The 18,574-nt window shown below is 42.6% G+C and overlaps 1 protein-coding gene across 6 annotated transcripts in view; it reads right to left on the bottom strand.

Moving 5' to 3' along the window:
* LOC128741137 (rho GTPase-activating protein 92B-like) overlaps window positions 1–13,874 on the bottom strand; it is a 41,916-nt gene extending 28,042 nt beyond the window's left edge. For 2 of the 6 annotated variants that reach the window (XR_008412197.1, XM_053836732.1), the window contains exons 1-2: window positions 13,753–13,859; window positions 11,998–12,213 (exon numbers count right to left, since the gene is read on the bottom strand). Coding sequence is in view for 5 of the 6 variants with exons in the window: in XM_053836732.1 (XP_053692707.1) it covers window positions 11,998–12,062 (65 nt within the window). In the remaining variant the exon portion in view is untranslated. Of the gene's footprint in view, window positions 1–11,997; window positions 12,214–13,752 lie in introns of all 6 variants that reach the window. The other 4 variants (XM_053836734.1, XM_053836733.1, XM_053836735.1 and 1 more) reach the window with 4 other exon arrangements.
* Between the last annotated feature and the right edge of the window lie 4,700 nt (window positions 13,875–18,574).

Raw genomic sequence — 18,574 nt, 5'->3', positions numbered from 1 at the left:
AGTAGCTTCATGCACTATCGTTCTGTTGCTTGTGGCTAATGTCACATAACTTTTCGAAGACAATTTATATATTCACTGTTTATTGTGCAAGGAATTTTTAGATAAATTCGAAAGTAATGCTGAAAGACAATCAAACACTTGACCAATGTAGTGGCATAAACAATTTTCAAACACAAATTACAAAACTGAAAGTGACATACTGTATGAATATTGCCAGGAATCTACGCTCCAATTGACAGACAATAACAGCTTCAGTTAACAGCACACTCGACAACGATTCGGATGTCCTATCTGTTTCAAAACACATTTACAGTTTCGATTCGTAAGTGGCCGCAGATAGCAAAAGCAGTTTCAGTTTCCCTGAAGAGCTCAAGGAGGGATTCCCACTTGACGCATGGCAGAGATAAAAAAAAACCACACACACACAAAAAAAGTGAAATGTGGAACCTACTCAATTGCTTTTATATTTCCATTAGCTCCCGTCGTCACTTAGTAGACGCAAATTCGGATGATAACTACGACACGAGAGTTCGACAGCCGTGAAGAAAACAGAAACGAAGCGCTTGATTTCCCTTGATTTTGCACTAGGTCAGCCGCTGATTTCGTAGCCAGCAGATGTCAAGGCGGACCAAAGCTATTAGATACCTATAGAAGCAACATTCGTTTGGTTTGAACTTTTCAATTCCTTCCTTTGTTTTGGGTAACTAGACTAGAGTGTACCAAAGCGACCCAGAGCGGGTGGGACGGGTGCAACGAAGAAAGTGCGCAGATGCTCATCATTGTGTGGCCAACCCATCATCGATGCACAATTACCACCGAAGTACCTCGCTGTGAGTGGCCCACTTCACGTACAACAAAACAGAGAGTACGGCGCGAGGTAAATGGCATAGAACAAAATCGCAACATCCGCGGTTTAATGCCTTATTATTTATGACTGGCGATTGTCTTGTCTTCTAGAGTATTTTTACCCCGTTTTTTGCCCGACACGTAAGGCAATTCCAGTGAGTTTCAATGCGCTGGATTCTTGCGCAGAAGAAGGGTCATCCGTCAAAATGCCACTCGAATGAACGCAATAATAGTGCAGTCAATGCTAGGCAATGGGTAGCAACATTTCTGGACGATCCCAGAATCGTCTTGAAGAACGGCAGAACCTAGCTAGGCTATTATTGCGGTGATTTCTCTATCCCCGATTGCTCGATTGCTTGAAACAGATTGCGGCGTTAATAATCGTATCTGGTGCTGTGCAGGCCACAATGAGTATCGCATATCTAACCCTTACAGGCTGGAATGCTTTGGTAGTCTAGAAAGAAAAAAAACTGCAGCAGATTAGCTTGGGATAGCGAATGAGATCATTTTGCTTTGGTGCCACCAATATATGTTTGGTTTGGAAGTTCAATGACTTTCGATATTATAAAAATAATCCTATTCTATCTTCAACCTCGTAAAAATGTAAGAGAAAACTACAACGTAGATTTCTTTTCGTAACTGTTTTGATACTTGCGATTCATTTTGACGGTAATCACTACACCACAACGACCAGAATAGATCATACTTAGAAATAGCGCAGCATAGCAAGCAGATACGAGGACGACAAAAATACTTCCTGGGTCCATCCCGGTTTAGTGGTTAGCATTCACGCCTCCTGTGCCGAGGAACCGGGTTCAAATTCCTACCCCGTACAAGTTAGGAATGACCCAAGCCGTTGTCTATAATCACAATTTTAAAAAATCAGAGGCACAAGACACGACCGCATAGGTGATGTAGATCTACGCAAGTCTCTTTGTAACGATAGTAGCATGTATCCATGTATGTAATAATACGGTAATACGGTCTTCACGTATACATGCTACATGCGTTGTACGTAACGTTTATCAAAGTAATAACATTGTATACATTGTAACATTGGTGATCAAAAACACCTTCTTTCCCCACAAAGATATCCACAAGGCCACCTGGAGATCACCTGACCAACGAACCTCGAACCAAATCGACCATATTCTCATCGAGGGACGGTTTTCTTGAACATCACCAACGTACGCTCCCTACGGAGTGCGGATACTGACTCGGACCACTACCTAGTAGCAGTACATATGCGCTCAAAACTATCGACGGTTTATACCTCGCGACAAAGTCGCCCTCCTCGACTAAACATTCGGCAACTAGACAGCCCGCGAACTGCCGAAGACTACGCGCGCGTGCTGGATGAAGCTCTGCCTTCTTCTGTGGAGCTAGATGCTTCGACCCTCGAAAACGGATGGAGTAGAATACGCTCGGCCGTCAACGAGGCCGCAACCGCGGTGCTAGGTGTGGAAACCTCGAGTGCACGAAATGATTGGTTTGACGGGGAATGCCAAGAAGCGATAGAGAGGAAAAAAAGAGCTTGGGAAAACTATCTGAGCATATCCACGAGAGAGAATATGGCCAAGTATCGACGAGCGAGGAATGAGTTGACCACGATCCTGAGAAGAAAAAAGCGCCAGAAGGAGGACAGAGATCGTGAGGAGCTTGAACAACTATTCCGGGCTAATGATACCCGCAAGTCTTACGAGAAGTTGAACCAAACTCGACCGGCTAGACTGCTGTAACTACCGCGGCATTACGCTGGTCAACGCCGTCTACAAGGTGCTCTCCCAGATTCTGTTGCGTCGTCTATCCCCAATAGCAAGAGAATTCATAGGGCAGTATCAGGCGGGCTTTATGGGGGCCCGTGCTACTACGGATCAAATTTTTACTCTCCGACAAATCCTTCAGAAATGTCGAGAGTACAACGTGCCCACGCATCATATTTTCGTGGATTTCAGAGCAGCATACGATACCGTTAAACGCGAACAGCTATGGCAGATAATGCACGAGCACGGTTTTCCGCACAAACTGACGCGGCTGATCAAAGCTACTCTGGAACGAGTGATGTTCTACCTGCGTGATTCGGGGACACTCTCGAGTTCTTTCGAATCGCGTAGAGGGTTGTGGCAAGGAGATGGACTGTCCTGTATGTTATTCAATATAGCTATTGAAGGTGTGATCCGGTGAGCGGACATCGAAACGAGAGAAACGATCTTGAGCAAGAGTAGCTTGAGCAGTAGTAGCTAAGAGTAGCTAACTCCTAGCCTTCGCAGACGACCTCGACATCATTACTCGAAACCTTGGGTGGCGGAGGCAATCTACGCCAGACTAAAAACGGAGGCTAGGAGGATAGGGTTACAAATTAATGCGTTGAAAACCAAATATATGGTAGGAAGAGGCTCCCGAGATAGTAACGTTTGCCTCCCACGGACAGTGACTATTTACGGCGATGAGCTGGAAGTGGTTGATCAGTTCGTATATTTGGGATCTCTGGTCACTGCCGACAATAATACGAGTAAGGAGATCCAACGACGCATTCAAGCTGGAAATCGAGCCTACTTTTCCCTTCGCAACACGTTTCGATCAAGGAGCATACGCCGCCGCACAAAGCTGACGATGTACAAAACGCTAATCAGACCGATAGTCCTCTTCGGACTTGAGACAGTAACTTTACTTACGGAAGACATACGTGCACTTGCCGTTTTTGAACGGAAGGTGTTGCGGACTATTTTTGGCTTAGTACAGACGGAAAGCGGAGAGTGGCGGAGACGTATGAATCACGAGCTACAGGCACTGCTTAGAGAGATTCTCATCGTACACCTGGCGAAAGTTGGGAGACTACGGTGGGCCGGCCACGTCGCAAGGATGCCGGACCACTGTGTAGTGAAATCCGTTCTCTTCAAGAACCCCACCTGCACCAGGAATAGAGGGGCCTAACGTGCTAGATGGCTCGACCAGGTTGAAGCCGACTTGCGTGTGTCGAGACGCGCAACGAATTGGCGACGAGTAGCCCAGGACCGAGTACAATGGAGAGGAATTCTTGATACGGCAAGAGCCACCCCGGCTCTCGGCTGAATAAGTAAGTAAGTAAGTAACATTGTATACGTTCAATCTTTAACAGATTTAGGAGTTATTTCTATGAATTGATAGAATCTATTAAATTAAAACGAATCGAAGTCACACTAAACCAAACAGTAAATAAATTTTCATGAACTGTTTCTACGTTGAACAGTGCTTTTCCAATAGTAATCGGTAGACGGTACGCGCGAATTTTCAAAAAACTGAAAATTTTGCGCAAAACTGTTCTACGGCATACAAAAGAAGAAGACGTTTTGGAAATGGCAGAAAATGTCGCCCGTGACAAGAAAGCTTATTCCCGCTGTTTGTTGGTCATCCGCAATGGCGAAAAATTAAACTTTCCTCTCATTGCCTGTGCTATGGTATTACCACAGACAAACAGACATAACTCTTGCAGGAAAAATCAACAAAAATTATCGTACCTCACATTTAGCTTGAACACTAGCACCATCTATGATCGACATTTCCAAAAATCAAATAGCAACATGGGTATCCCTCGAAGTAGCAAGTATTTTTTATGGGGAATTCCCCTTCTTTCGTCAAAAAGCGCCACTTTGACCAAAACGGAGACATTCCCAACTAAGCCCAAATTTGAAATGACGGTTTAATCGGTACGAAGAATGGAAAACGAGTGTTATGTCTGTTTGTCTGTGGTATTATCTAGGCAAGAAAATAAAATAAACTCTACAATAATTGTTGTGTGGCCCTTAAAAGGATCGATTGTTTGATTATCATAACTCCGGCTTGCAATAAACTTGCACTAACGCACTTAACGTAATTCTCCGTAACGTAAACCAACCGGAAAGCCTCAGCAGCTATGCGATCTAAAATATCATCCACGGGGCCGTTCGTCTATGGTCATAAGTCACGATGAAATACAAGTTCAGGTGATCAGCTGCAAGTGACGTGGGATGATTGTGGTCTTTTTGTTGTAGCGAGCAGCATTACCTGCAAACTCAAGCACTTCCGCAAGCTAATTATTCCATCACGGCCGGCAGTTTCAGCTCCGATAGTTTCCTTTCCTCAGCAGCCGGTGAATACGACCGACCGGGAACTGCACGTGGAGACGTGCACGACTCGTGCGTGACTTTCGCTAGCCCTTGATGCTTCCTCCTTTGTCGCATCCAGACATGCCAAAAAGATGTTGGCAGTAGCTCAGCTAGCGTTTGAATAATGCTGTTCGCCGGCTTACCTCGTGTTATATACCAGAGCAAGCGACAAGAATCGGTTCCGCCTATTTTTCATGGTCCATCATCTACGTTCTTTGTTCAACATTTCAATTTCAGTCTGAACAAAAGAGCAAAGTTACCAGTGAGCGGTTCACCTTCTGCTGTCACAGAAAAATTACGCTACGTATTATTACTGCAGCATTGGCGATGGATAGATTTGTTTAGTTAAAGAAAACCGAGTGAAAAGCCCTAAGTTCCAAGTTTTCTAAGTTTCATCAATTACCGAAAACCGTTCTTTTAAGAACGAACAAATTCTTATATGAAGATGCAAAAGATGTCACTAAAAATGCTACTGCTTATATGAAGATATAAAAGATTGTTGTTCGCCGCTGATCACAATAAAGTTTATTGGGCCAGCAATAATTATTAAAACAAATCTTTAGGTTTAGTTTTAAGGCGATTTCCTGCGCATTTGTTGTGGTCAACAGTGTTTAATTTAGTGTTAACTTCAAGAATCAACACTTTACTTTATTTGGGTTAATTCTTAGAAGATTTTTCAATCGATTAATGTAAGAATATTGAAAATCGATCGGAAAACCGCAAAGCTATTAGCGTTCAAAACCTGACCACTTTTCGAGAAAGATTTTTTGGAATGACACCCTATCCCAAACCTTGCCGTAAGACGGTGTCCTACGTCAAAAGTATTTCCGGACAGCTGTTGTCAGTGAATCTTCTCATAAAGTCAGGGTTTGTTAATGCAAGGTATCGTAGTCAATAAATATTTAATTGTGATATGAAGTCCACGTGCGCTCTGGTAGTATATCAGTAGTGCATCTGAAAAAATCGGGTAGGTTAACAACCTACTGTACCCGAAAACAAAAAATGTTAATGTAAATGAAAGAAGAAATCAATCTGGATTATTGGCAACGACTTTTAGCATGAAAACACGGACACGAATCGGAACATGGAATATACTGACACTTGCCCAGCAGGACAAGCTGGCTCAACTTGCAAGGGAAGCTGGCCGCCTGAAGCTTGCCTCTTGCTCTACTCTAGCATACGAGGTGAAAATTCTATTCGAGAAAGAGAAGTTGGATTCCTACTGAACCCAGGAGCACATGCGGTCCTGATGAAGTGAGAGCCAATAAACGAAAGAATAATCGTTGCCAAATTCAGAACACAGGTTAGAAACCTTACAGCAATCCAACGCTATGCGTCAACAGATGCTGCCGACCTGCAAGAGAAAGAGAGTTTGTACAACCAACTGAACAGTGTGGTTGAGAAAATCCCGAAGGGAGACATCCAAATCCACTTGGGCGACTTCAACGTGAAGATTGGTTTAAGCAACGCGGACCTAGAACGCGCCATGGGACGCTTAGGAGAGATGAGCGAAAACGGGAAGCTGTTTACAGAATTCTGTGGTATTAACAACATGGTCAATGGTGGATCGTTCTTTACCCATAAACCACTATTGTGAGTTTCATTGAAAATTATCCACCGCGCAACTCATAAATGAAATGCGCTTTCATAATTGCCGGGTCGATTTTGATATTATTGGAAGAAATTGCACAGAAATCATAAAGTTTTAGTTACTTTTGACGACGCAGTTAGGTGAACAACATGCCTGTTTACAGCATTCTGGCAACAGTTCTAGCGCGGTGTTTGCTTCAGGCGCGGTGTTTCCTTTAGACCGCGTTTAACTTTGGGCAAAGCACCCAATACATAAAGTCACATGGGATTCCCGCGACGGCCGAACAGAAAACCAAATCGACCACATCTGCATCAACCGAAAATGGCGTAGGAGCCTTCTTGATGTACGCAACAAACGCAGCGCTGATATTGCATCCGACGCGAAGATACGTTTACGCGTCGCACGTGTCCAACTACGGGAGGAGAAAGTTGGATGCAGTTACGATGTCCGCCGATTGGAGAGTCCTGAGGTGAAAAAGGCCTTTGTCGAACAACTTGAATCCCGAGCCTCGGAGTTGCCACCTGGTGGAACTGTCGAAGAGCAATGGACCGGCATCAAAAACGCCTACATCACGACCAGTGACGAAACCCATGGCAAAGCGCGCAGCGGGCGGAGGGAGTGAATATCGGATGGAACTTGGAGGAAGATCGACAAACGGAGAGAGGAGAAAACCGACATTGAGCGAGCGCGAACCAGATCGGCTAAGACAGCTGCCCGTCAGCGATACGCCGAACTGGAGAGATCTGTTAAACGAGCTTGTAGGCGGGACAAGAGAGCCTGGACCAACTCCCTAACCGAACAAGGGGAACCGACGCCGCCAATGGTGATATCCGTTTGTTGTACGATATTTCTCGCCGCCTTAGTGGTGCCAGGATGAATACAAAGATGCCGCTAAAGGACAGAGCTGGTCAGCTATTGACTGACCGTACAGAACAGCTTAAGCGATGAACTGAACATTTTGAACAACTCTTCCGAGTTTCAAATGTCAGAGACCAACAAAACAAAACCCAACGACGCCTACAGTTCGTCGAATAAATCGCGTGAACTCGGAGGCGCCATCGCTGGATGAAATTGTAGCAGCCATCAAGAGTATGAAATCCAATAGACCGCCAGGGATAGATCGTATTTCAGCCGAAATGCTCAAAGCTGACCCATCTTTGTCAGCCCAGATGATGCATCAGCTTTTCAGCAATATTTGGGAAACCGCAACTTTTCCGGTGGACTGGATGCAGGGCATATTGGTCAAAGTCCCTAAGAAAGGAGACCTAACGGAATGCGGTAACTGGCGTGGCATCACGTTGCTCTGTATTACTCTCAAAGTACTCTGTAAGGTAATCCGCAACCGGATCCAGGAAAAGATCGACGCTACTCTCCGGCGGCAGCAAGCTGGATTCCGTGCTGGCCGATCATGTGTAGACCATATCACAACGCTCCGCATTATATTGGAGCAGATCAACGAATTCCAGGACTATCTTCTGCTGGTGTTCGTTGACTTCGAAAAGGCGTTCGACCGACTCAATCACGAAAACATCTGGGGCGCACTTAGGCGTAGGAGTTCCAGATAAGATAGTCCATCTCATCGAGGCTCAGTAAGAGGCGTTCTCGTGCAAGGTTTTGCACGACGGCGTCTTGTCCGACCCCATAAGGGTTACTGCTGGCGTGAGACAGGGCTGCATTTTATCACCGCTTCTGTTTCTCATCGTTATGGATGAGATATTAGTTGGAGCAATTGACAGTAGACAAAATCGAGGATTGCCTTGGAATCCTCTAACGATGGAGCAGCTAAATGACCTCGACCTAGCCGACGACATTGTCTTGCTCGCACAACGCCGAAACGATATGCAGAGCAAGTTAGACGACCTCTCCGAGAGCTCCCAGGCAGCAGGTCTCACAGTCAATGTAGCGAAAACTAAGTCTATGGTAGTGAACACTGACAATTCCACCAACTTTACAGTAGCGGGACAACAAGTTGAGCAGGTAGCCGTCTTTCAATATCTTGGTAGCCAAACAACGCCCGATGGTGGTACCAAGACTGATATAGCCACACGGATCAGGAAGGCCAGGGGTGCCTTTGCAGGTCTGCGAAACATTTGGCGCTCAAACCAGATCACTCTACGTACGAAAACCCGAATCTTTAATTCAAACGTTAAATCCGTACTGCTGTATGCCTGCGAAACGTGGTGCGTCTCAGCGGAGACAACGCAAAAACTGCAGGTATTCATTAACCGGTGCCTGCGATATATTATTCGTGCCTGGTGGCCTGATAATTGGATATCCAATGAGGAACTCCATCGTCGGTGTCATCAACGGCCGATAGCCACAGAAATTCGTGAGCGTAGGTGGAAGTGGATCGGACACACCTTGAGGAAAGGAGCGAACGAGGTTTGCAGAGCAGCACTCGACTGGAATCCACAAGGACAGCGTAGAAGAGGTAGACCCAGAGGCTCATGGAGACGGAGCTTAGCCAACGACATCCGGGCTGTAGACGAGAACCTGTCCTGGCGACAGGTAAAAGTCATGGCGGGTAACCGTCAGCAGTGGAGATCTCTGATTTCATCCCTTTGTTCTGCCGGACCGGCGGACATGGACACATAAGTAAGCCGTGAATACAGAGCTCCCACACACCATTTGTTCGTTGATTTCAAAGACGAATATGATACCATCGACCGGAAAGAGCTATGGAAAATCATGGACGAGAACAGCTTCCCTAGGAAGCTCATTAAACTCATTCAATCTACGATGGATGGTACACAGTGCTGTATTCGGATTTCGGGTGGATTGTCAAGTTCATTCGAATCACACAGAGGGTTTCGTCAAGGTGATGGTCTCTTATGCCTGCTGTTCAACCGAGTAAATCGGATAAACTTTGTTCAACATGTTTTGTCTTAGAACGGCAACCCACCTAAGTAAAAAAAACAAGCATGTTTCGAATTCGGTAGCACTTTTGTCGTCCCGTCATTCCTATTCCATTTGAATCGCGCAGAGGATTGCGGCAGGAGGGTCCTGTATGTTATTCAGCATCGGTACTGAATATGTGGTCCGGCGGGCATCGCGACGCAATGAGGTTTAAAAAGATGTGGAAGTATAAGACATTTGATGGTATTAGTAGCCAAAAATCAGGAAACGACGTCAAACTACAAAAACAAACCGCGCCGAACAATGGGGACGATGGAGTTTTTGACGTCACGCTTGATCGTGATTGATCGATTAACGATTTCACCCATACCATGATGAAATTTCGTCATGGTACTAACACCACTTTACCAACATCGCCACACCTGTATATACCACATTGATCGCGACGGCATCGAAACACAAGGAACGATTTTGAGCAAAAGTAGCCAACTCCTAGCCTTCGCAGACGACCTCAGCATCATTACTATGAAGTATGAACCGTGGGACAGCGGAGGCAATCTATACCAGACCAAAAACGAAGTCCAGAAGGATTAGGTTACAAAGGTTGACAATAATACGAGTAAGAAGTAAAAGTCGAGCCTACTTTTTACTCCACAAGACACTTCGACGCACAAAGATGGCGATGTACAAAACGCTAATCAGACCGGTAGTCCTCTACGGACTTGAGACTGAAACTGATGGCTTACGGAAGACATATACGAGCACTTGTCATATTTGAATGAAAGGTGTTGCGGACTATTTTTGACGGAGTACAAACGAAAAGTGTCGAATGGTTTAGGCTGCAAGAACCCCGCCGGTATCAGGAATAGCGGGGCCCAGCGTGCTAGATGGCGGTAAAAACCGACTTACGTATGAAGAAACACTCAACGAACTGGTAACGAGTAGCCCAGGAACGAGTACAGTGGAGAATTCTTGATACGGCTAGAGCCACTCCGGTTCTATGCTGCTAGAAGTAAGAGGGTTAGGCCAAGGAGGTTTTTAAACTGATCTACGTTTAGAAACGATGCAAGCAACAGTGCAGTTAAAGTATTCTTAGCTGTGCAGAAACGCGGACCTGAAGTAGCCACGAATTTTACTGTGTAATTTTTTTTAGTCACCGTAACATTGTTAACAGCATATGTGGTTATTTCTTCTCGGTGAAAATAAGACTCTTTCATTTTCTGCGAAACGATTCAGGCTAGTATGCTTCAATTATTTTCTTCCTAACATCAACGACGAATGTTACGTCGCTGAATGATCATCGCCTGCTTGTCCTGTTCATACTGCCATAGCTTATTGACTAGATCGTTGTACATTGCATTGAACGTTCCGCATTTTCGCTGTAGGTTGACAGTTTTTTCCTCACCCAGCATCTTGATATGGAAATAATATCAAAAACACGAATTATTGTTTATAGTTTCCACACCGTGATTTCAACACCAACAATTAAAAAGGACTTGTGGCCAAAAAGTGAACAAACCGAATGCCTGGTCCAGCAAAGAATATTCGATACTCGGTTTGTTTACATTTTCGTTCAACTATTGGTCTTGGTTTGAGTTTAAAATTTTTCATATGAATTAAAATTCAAAAGTGATAAAAAAATCTTATTGAAACTTTCCTATTGTACATCGTACATAAAAAATACAAGCAGGCTCTATAAACTCCGTTTTCATATTTGCAGACTGATGTAATCATCGCAACCATGGACAAGTATGCAAATCGGCTTAGTGGGTCTATAAACATCTGCGTAAATGGTCATCTATTATATGGTTAACTGGACTATATGGTTGCGTAGCAATCCGTAAACTCAATTCTTCCGAGCCAGAAATGAACTGGCGGTGGTGTCTGATGGCAAAATATCGACACTCAAAATTATTTTTTAGTAAAATTGCGCATATTGTACAACAAGCTTAGTACGAATATTTTCAAGTGAAAATAGAATATGAATTTTGATTGATAGCATTGATTTATACCAACGAGTGGGAATGGTTCCAACGGAACCATTGCTTCCTTGCATCAGTTATCTTATCAACGGTTCCGCTATCATGGATTCCAGTTGTATGTACAAGAAGATTGGCACTCGCTATCAGAATCGAACGTATCTACGTGAACAACAAACTTTGGTTCAAATTGAAATCGCACAAAGTTAAATAGCTTTTCCGTAGGGTTTCAAACATTAAACAAAGATTCACGCTAGTTTGCCTTGAAAACAGTCGTTTATTATACTCCAACCGGTGGCGATAAACAGTCAATCAAACCGCCACATATAACTGACCACACCAAGCCGAGGACCGGTTTTACGAACTATGCTGGGCCACCGCTCTATGGGGAATGTTGCCTAAGAAACAAGTGTAATTTTAGAATGAAGCAGAGATGAAACTTTATTATCATTGAGCAAGCAGCGATGGCATTTTATTTAAGGTATAGGTAATTAAAAATCTAGCGAGAACCAGTATTGTGGCAAAACATAACTTTTTTGTTGCCAATTACAAGCAGCATATATCCTTTGGATATTTGCTACCTTTGGCTAGAGACCCTTACCTTGTCAAATTAGATTTGAGCTCCTCCTTAAACTTCTCCAGTTGTCTTTTCATGTTTCTGCTCATTTATCCGCTAGTATGTTTTGTTTATCCACTTTTCCAACGTGACAGGATTCATTTAACTACGTCAGGTTTTGTTTTTATTATTCTACTCAATTTCACAGCAATATCACTTACTCACTATTATTTCACTATTATTTTACCAGTTATATTATCGCTGTAAATAAAAAATGTTGGCCTCGATCAGCATTTTAACACTCGTGGTCCGAGCAGCATGCTCCTCCCAAAGATTGGCTTATCGACATTTGAACCAGAATTTCACATTCAGCCACTTAACGCAAAATTTAACCACCCAAAGCTGATAACGAAGATATCACAAGCGATAAGACACACACTGTGAGTATAAAATCCGCTTTGATAGCAAACTTCTCCAATTGTAAGCGACAAAACACCACACGGAATATATTTACTCTTCCCAGACGATACTGCACATTTTGCTGTTCTGCTAATAAATAATCAATACAACCGAATGTGTGTTAGCGGTAGATAACTGTCAAAACTTGGCTCAGCCGAGACCAGCCCAACATACCGCAACATACCAAGTCTTTCCTTCACTACCCTCTTCTACATTAATATTTTCGCTTCCGACGGTTCGCAGACATCGCAGCTCCGCTGCACGCTCCGTCCGGCTACTCGCTGTTCGGCGCCACCGTGTAATCTGTAAGAACCCTTTTGACCATAGTCTCCATAGTATATGTATGGCGCAGCTGGTCATCAGTATACGTGCCTTGCTTTTGGTGACTCAGTAACGATTACGTATCCCCTTAAAGGTGTGAACGACCTTCTATTTTGCAGGAGGAAATACGTTCTATCGCAAATTTGATTTTCCCAACTTGTTTAAAAATGGTATAAATTTTAGGCATGTATCTGCGAGTACCTCAAATCACACATTTGAAGATTTTTAATAAATTTTATTTGTATAATATTGAACAAATTATAACTGACATTTGAAATTAATGTGATATATATTTTGTACAATGCAGTTTCGTCTCAAAAAGTTTTTTTTTATTTGCAACATATCTTTAAATTTTCCACTTTCCATGACGTTTTAAACTAGGAAAGATGTAGGAAACTGCAGCAATATTTCATCGAATTTATGCAAAACTTGTTTTCATTTGAGCGCACCGTGCTTCAATAGCGGCTACAAACACATCTACGATCACGGTACACGTAAGAACTTATCAGGCAAACGTAAACGGGAGGGCACTCACACACCCAAGCCGTCCGTGGGCTCGGGGGCGAACAGCAGCGCGAATGAATGAGATCATCCAACACGAAAATGTAAACGAAGAAGGCAAACTACCAGAATATCTTCCAACACATAATGCATTGCAAAGAATAACTTCACGCATACACGCGAGACCATGAAGAAAATTTGCACAAAAAGCATAATTTCCTTCCGCTCTCGGCGGATGCTTTGCAAGAACCTGTTGTACAACTGAACACTTCACTTTTGTTCTTTTCACAAAATGCTGGCAAATTGCAAACAATACAAACAATACACGTAAACACGCAAAAATTTTGCTCGCAGTATGTCGACCTAGAAAACAACACTTGAAAGGAACTGTGATGCGCGTTATATTTAGATTAGCCCGTCACCAAGTTTAATTAAATTATATTTCCGTCGTTTTAAACAACAGCTCTTCCAACATCTGGCAAAAAGTCACTTTTACTGCACGGAAAAATAAAACAAAACCTGCAGATGATTCACAATCAGATTTTCCTACACTTTTGTTCTCGATTGGTGTTGCTTTTGCACCTTACTCTTCTTCCACCATTCGATCGACCGCACCGAACAACACAACGTAACTTACTACGCGCAGAGACTGCTACCGACAGACTGGCGATAGAATGCAATGCACAGTTATTGACGGATTGCGTGAAGGAACGGTGGAAACCAACACCGGAGAACATAACACAAGAGACAAGACACAACACACGCAACACACTACGGCCAAAGGAAAACTGGAATGGTATGCGTTTGGAAGAAAAATACCATCGCACTGCGTTCACATTACGGCACCTTGCGTAGATGTGTAGCAATCAACTGTGGCATAAATCCAATAGGACTCTGATTGCGAATGAAGGCATAAAATAAACCGTCAAACGAAGTCAAACAAAAGCTCTGTTTTGTTTCTTTTACACTCAGTTCCGACCAGTGTGTTTAGTACAAAGGTGCGGAACGTATGTAGATTAAATTTTAAATTACTTTAATTCATTTGTTTTGACGTGGGACTACGTTTTTGTTTACTATTCACGACTACGAAACTAAAAGAAATTTTTAAGCCTGTTCGCACCTACACGAAATTCCATGCCGAATTATCAAAACATGCGTAAAAACAAAATCAAAAATACTTCCCCGGAGCTGTCAAAAAACGCAGTTCCACGCAGAGAAAGAAGAAGAAGAAAAATACTTCCTTTTCTTTTTTCTCACACAAAAAACAAACAAAAGCACTTTGTGAAAACGAAAACGGAACTGTAAAGTTTGAATGAGAAATTTCAAACATCAATAACTTTTTTATGACTGCATGTAATTTCATCATCTACAGTCAACCAAAAAAGTATTGGGACAGCAGCGCATAAATTTTTCTTTTAGTAATTTTGCGCAGTATTTTTGCAAAGAATGGTTACACATATTTTTTAAAACAATGTTTAACTAAAGCATATTACGATGCACAACAAAAATTCGGGGAAAAGCTTTCCGTTTTGAAGATAGGGTACAGATAATTTGAATTGCCTAAAAATGCAGCCAAAAATGTATTCGGATAGTTAACTATTAGTTGAAATAAATGTCCTTTCTCGCTCAACTACCAACTTGTAGGACCATTTACATTCTTGATGACCTGTTTTAATCTGTTTAGGATAAAATTAATAATTTTTAAAATATCCCTCTGTGAATTGCTGGCCATTTTTTTGCAAGAGCGCGGTTTAAGTCATTTTGATAAGAAATCAAATGATTTCTCATTATAGAAATGAAATTATCTAAAAAGATGTTCAAAAGGGTTCAAATCTAGACTGAATGCTGATGTTTCGATAGCACTAGGACAACTGTATGGTGCCTACCGCTTACAATTATCGACAGTATATTTAGATTCAACATCGCGGTACAATATGTATGTACCACAGAATTACAATTTTGCTTTAATTTCACCTAAAATTGTTCAGATAATTGAGTTTACACTTAGTTCTATCCAGAAATATATCTCTTTGCTACCTCGGAGCTTTCCATGCACCCCAGCAAGGTACAACAGCACCAACCCTTATGCAAGAATAACTAAAAGAGAAGAGGAAAATCACTCGTCGGCAAGTAAACAAGCAATGCGGTTAGTGTCATACCTTGTTGGGATGCATGGAAAGCTTAAGAAGTAAGAAAAAGTCCAATTTCTCTTTTTCGTTTTTCATGTCTACCGCTCTACCTAGATATTTTTTCAATTCAAATATATTTCAAAATTGAAATGAAGCATGAAATTTACTCATAGAAAAAATTTGAGGTCAATAATTTTTTCTAGATGTTCTTTTTCTTCAAAATTAAAAAAGGTAATATTCGTGCATTAATTATTTTCGGAATTTTTTGGAATTTTTGTATTTGACAGATGATAACTTTTGAATGCTTGATCAGAATGTTTTGATATTATTGTCAAAAGGTCAGGAAATCTGTTCTGAACACATTTTGCATAGCCTCAATGCAAAATGAATTTCATATGCGGCTCTGGAGCTCCAAAAGCGAAGGCCGTCTACAGACGGTCTTACCCGTTAGAGGGTTAAAGAGCTTACTTTTGAAAAAGCGCAGTAGGCACAATATATTTAGGCGGTAGTGGGAGAAAGAATCTTTCCAAGCATGAAATTTTCATGGAAGTTACCCCACTAGTAGGCGAAGATTCTCTTTTACTCGGAATTTTTCCATAACTCGGCTGTTTTGCGAAAATCGAGAACTTTTCACCTAGTGCTATGGCTATGTGAATTGCCCTGCAACTCCGATTGCTGCGATTATCACGAAAAAAATTATTAAAGCTAATGTTTAATTAATTTGTCATTTTCCAGAGATTTTATTCTCGGTTTTCCGCCTTCGATTTTCCTCTATTTTCTTTCATGCAAGTTGCTGAGTCGTTTGCTTTTTGCAAGTTACTCGCGCAAAACTTGCATGCAAATTACTTGCGCATTTAACCGCGATTTGACAACAGTCAACTTTGGTTGACAAGTCAAGCTTTTCATTTTTCGCCCAATCACATGCAAGCATTATCACTTTGAGTTACTGTACCATCTCAACAAATCAGAATTTGAGCATGTTATGTATGGGCCATTTATAGAACTAGTTATTATCTACGATATTGCTGAATAAAGTTTTGTGATACTTTTTGTATTTACGGTTCTGTAAGCTACCCCATTTGTTGCCAAATGAACGTTCAATTGGTTACCAACGTAGTAGCAAGAGAAAAGTTTGCCTGCCATCCCGTTGGGTAGCAGGAGTAGCAGCCGTATAGCACCATATGCTATATGCTGCCAGCCGGCACTGTGGTCTCCTCATCTGACCAATGGCAATGTCGTTGGTGACTGTTCGCTTCATCTTCAGCTTTCGCTTTACTTATTTATTTATTTATTTATTTATTTTTTTATAGAGACTTTGCCTATTTTGGCATTCGCCTCTGTTTTCGCTTTATTATCCCCAGTATTTCAATACTGGACGAATGCGGGGACAATTTGGTGCACTCAGCTCTTTTGAGATGAACTGAATTTCATTGTCCATTGTAGCAAAGCAAAGGTGTGGACTTAAACGTCTTTCTCTATAACTTGACCCTTCTTTATCGACAGACTTCGCGGTCGGCTATTAGAGTACAGGACAGTGACGGGGCTAGTGCAAAAATCCTACTGACTCTATCTAGTAGCACCGCCTAGCCAAGATTCTAACATACGACGACTGGCTTGTCAGACCAGCATCGTGCCTCGAAGCTAACTGGACGGCAATTGTAGCATGCACTGGTCCATTGTAGCATGTATGCTGAAACTGCAGCAGGCTATCATGGGACTTAATAGATGACAAAATCCGCCTGGTGGGGCACCAACCCCTGTGAATCTTTAAATTCTCTAAACAGATCCCTTGCCAAACCATGACCTTTTTTCACGAACCCATCCAAAACCCGGAACTCAACCCAAAACCAATCTCGAATCTGCTACAAATCCTACCGCGAGCTAGAGCATAAATAATTTAGCCCGGGCTTCTGTGAAGCTTTTTCATCATCGAGTCAGACTCATGTATCGCGTTTCGTCACCACCCGGCCGCATAGCCCACGAGACCGTATTCTAGCATTTGTTTATTGTTTGAGATCTCCCAGCTGGTCTCGAGGTAAGATGCCGGTCTAATAAGCCAATCGTTGTATGTTCGAATCTCAGCTGGGAGAGGCTGTTAGAGTCAATAGGATCGTAGCACTGACCCCGCACTGTCCTGTATTCTAACAGCTGGTTGCGAAGTCTGTCGTATAAAAACAGAAGGTCAAATTTTTATAACGGAATTAGCACCCAGGCTTTGCTTTTTATTGTTTGAGGTTTCTGTTGGGCTTCCCACTTGCTCGGTAACACTTGTAGTCATTCCGAGACAGATTCGCCGTACAATACAGCGGTCAGTATTCAGTTTTTTCGCCAAAGCACAATCCGTGATGCTGAGATCAGCCTTCATTTTCCGAATGACCCTCAACCGCAGTTGATGATCAAGAGTTCAACTCCAACGTCTGGCCTGCGCCTTGCGGACAGCCCTGAGAGTTTTCTTTCACCCCTCAATTACTAACACCACTGCTTTTTTTTTTTTGGGATAAGCCGTCAGTTCCGCCAGCTCCCGAGCCGACTCTGATGGATTCTGCAGGTTACCGCACTCGATTACTTTCATTTCTCTACCTGCATGATGAATATCTCGAAACCACGTTACCTTTAAACTGCGAAAAAATACACCTGTTTGCAAATAACACAACGGTATAAAAAGATAGCAACCATGAAGTATTCCACCACGCACACATATAAAGATTTTTTGACATTAGCTGAGGCCCTCGCTGAGGCTGTTTGCAGTAGGAGTAATATCAACAACATCAAATTCCAAACTCCCGGATCCTCTCCTCCACTCTTTGCTCCCCTCTCACTCCTACATAAGCGATCCTCAGCAAATGTCATTCTCGTTGGTGACGAAACCGCAAATTACTTCATGGCCACTGGGAGTGCCGCTGTCGCCAAAATAAAGTGCCTAATTTCTAAATGATCCCATCTTTACTACCGAACCGATTTAGCAAATAATCCATTCAATATGTCCCGCATTTATCCAACAAAAATCTGGCCACTTTAATTAGGGGTATTCATGTAGTGATATGGTATATACAGGTGTGGCGATATTGGTAAAGTGGTGTTAGTGACATGAAAAAATTTCATCATGGTGTAGGTGAAATCGTAAATCGACCAATCACGATCAAGCGTGACGTCAAACTCCAAAAACAAACCCCATTGTTCGGCGCGTTTTGTTTTTAAAGTTTGACGTCATT

This window comes from Sabethes cyaneus, chromosome 3 (genome assembly GCF_943734655.1).
Source record: "Sabethes cyaneus chromosome 3, idSabCyanKW18_F2, whole genome shotgun sequence".
Classification (NCBI taxonomy): domain Eukaryota; kingdom Metazoa; phylum Arthropoda; class Insecta; order Diptera; family Culicidae; genus Sabethes; species Sabethes cyaneus.
This window is presented reverse-complemented; position numbering and strand designations above follow the sequence as displayed.